At 61.8% G+C, this 2,040-nt stretch overlaps 1 protein-coding gene across 1 annotated transcript in view; it reads left to right on the top strand.

Annotated features, from left to right (window-relative positions):
* The window catches only part of LOC121343293 (yjeF N-terminal domain-containing protein 3-like), a 7,964-nt gene extending 6,345 nt beyond the window's left edge, over positions 1-1,619 (top strand). Inside the window, exons 5-7 of the mRNA XM_041418287.1 lie at positions 963-967; positions 1,146-1,150; positions 1,307-1,619. Of these exons, the coding sequence (XP_041274221.1) occupies positions 963-967; positions 1,146-1,150; positions 1,307-1,533 (237 nt within the window). The 3' untranslated portion in view covers positions 1,534-1,619. The remainder of the gene's footprint in view (positions 1-962; positions 968-1,145; positions 1,151-1,306) is intronic.
* Positions 1,620-2,040: the final 421 nt, after the last annotated feature.

The raw sequence follows: 2,040 nt of genomic DNA, 5'->3' as shown, positions 1-2,040 counted from the left end.
CCTCCCCCTTTTCCCTTCCTTTGAAGTCCCCGTTCTTATCCCCCTCCGCCTCCCCTTTTCCCCCCGTGAACCCCAAAATCCCTCTGCTCGTCCCCTTTTCCTTCGCTTTTCCCTCTCCAAACCCCAAATCTCCCTGGCTAAGTCCCCCTTCTTATCCCCCTCCGCCTCCCCTTTTCCCCCCGTGAACCCCAAAATCCCTCTGCTCGTCCCCTTTTCCTTCGCTTTTCCCTCTCCAAACCCCAAATCTCCCTGGCTGTCCTCTTCTCCTCCCCTTTTCCCCCGTGAATCCCCAAATCCCCCGGACTGATCCCCCTCTCCTTCCCTTTTCCCCCCGTGAACCCCAAAATCCTCCTGCTCGCCCCCTTTTCCTTCCCTTTTCCCTCTCCAAACCCCAAATCCCGCTGCTTGTCCCTTTTTTCCTTCTCTTTTTTCCCTCTCCACTCCCTACAATCCCCCTGCCCGATTTCCCAATTTATCCCTTTTTTCCTTCCCTTTTTCCCTCCCCGAACCCCCAAAATCCCCCAAATCCCCCCCAAATCCCCGGGCTCTTCTTTCCCCCCCTCTCCCCTCCCCATCCCGGCGCTGCTGGGATCCCGGGGATGCCATAAAATCCAGAAAATCCAGAAAATCCATAAAATCCAGCAAATCCAGCGCCTGCCGCCCGCAGCCACCGGCTCTGTTATTTTTGGAAGCTCCCAGCGCTGGGAACGGAGGAATTTGACCCAAAATTCGCCGTCCTGGCGCGGCCCGAGCGTCTCGGCGTGCCGGGCTCGGCTCCGCGGCCCCTCCCTCGCTTCGCTCCGCCTGGGGGGGATTGCTTTTATTTCTGTTTCTATTTTTATTTTTGGTTTTATTTTAATTTTTATATTTTTTTATTTTTATATTTTTATATTTTTATTTTTTATATTTTCCCGCTGTCCCCCCTGTCCCCCCTGTCTCCTCTGTCCCCTCTGTCCCCCCAGTCCCGGTGACCCTGTCCCCTCTGTCCCCTCTGTCGCCCCTGTCCCCGCTGTCCCCGCTGTCCTCTCGTGTTCCCCCTCATGTCCCCGCTGTCCCCTCGTGTCCCGCTGTCCCCCGGGTGTCCCCTCTGTCCGTGGGTGTCCCCGCTGTCCCCGCTGTCCCCGCTGTCCCCGCTGTCCCCGCAGTCCCGGTGACGCTGTCCCCCGGGTGTCCCCTCTGTCCGTGGGTGTCCCCGCTGTCCCCGCTGTCCCCGCTGTCCCCGCTGTCCCCGCTGTCCCCGCTGTCCCCGCTGTCCCCGCTGTCCCCGCTGTCCCCGCTGTCCCCGCTGTCCCCGCTGTCCCCGCAGTCCCGGTGACGCTGTCCCCCGGGCCAGGCTGGGCGGCGGGCGCTGGTGGCAGCGGTGACATCAGGCCGGACGTGCTGGTGTCGCTGGCGGCCCCCAAGGCGGTGGCGCGGCGCTTCCAGGGACGGCGACATTTCCTGGCGGGGCGCTTCGTGCCCGAGGAGCTGCGGCGGAAATTCGGGATCGGCCCCCGCCAGTACCCGGGCAGCGACTGCGTGGTGGCCCTGTGACCCCAAAACTGCCCCGGGACCCCGAAATAAACCCCTGGGACCCCAAAACTGCCCCGGGACCCCAGAACTGCCCTGGGACCCCAAAACTGACCTGTCACCCCGAAATAAACCCCTGGGACCCCAAAACTGCCCCGGGACCCCAGAACTGCCCTGGGACCCCCAAACTGCCTCGGGACCCCGAAATAAACCCCTGGGACCCCAAAACATACCTGAGACCCCAAAGAAACCCCTGTGACCCCCAAATAAACCTCTGGGACCCCGGAACTGCCCCGGGACTCCAGAACTGCCCCGGGACCCCAAAATAAAGCCCTGGTGGTGGCCCTGGGACCCCCAAATAAACCCCTGGGACCCGAAACTGCCCCGGGACCCCGAAACTGCCCCGGGACCCCAAATAATCCCCTGGGACCCCGAAACTGCCCCGGAACCCCAAAATAAACCCCTGGGACCCCAAAACTGCCTGTGACCCCAAAATAAACACCTGGGACCCGAAAAATAAACCCCTGGGGC

Source organism: Onychostruthus taczanowskii, unplaced genomic scaffold (genome assembly GCF_017590055.1).
Source record: "Onychostruthus taczanowskii isolate IOZ18803 unplaced genomic scaffold, ASM1759005v1 scaffold597, whole genome shotgun sequence".
Taxonomy (NCBI): domain Eukaryota; kingdom Metazoa; phylum Chordata; class Aves; order Passeriformes; family Passeridae; genus Onychostruthus; species Onychostruthus taczanowskii.
This window is presented reverse-complemented; position numbering and strand designations above follow the sequence as displayed.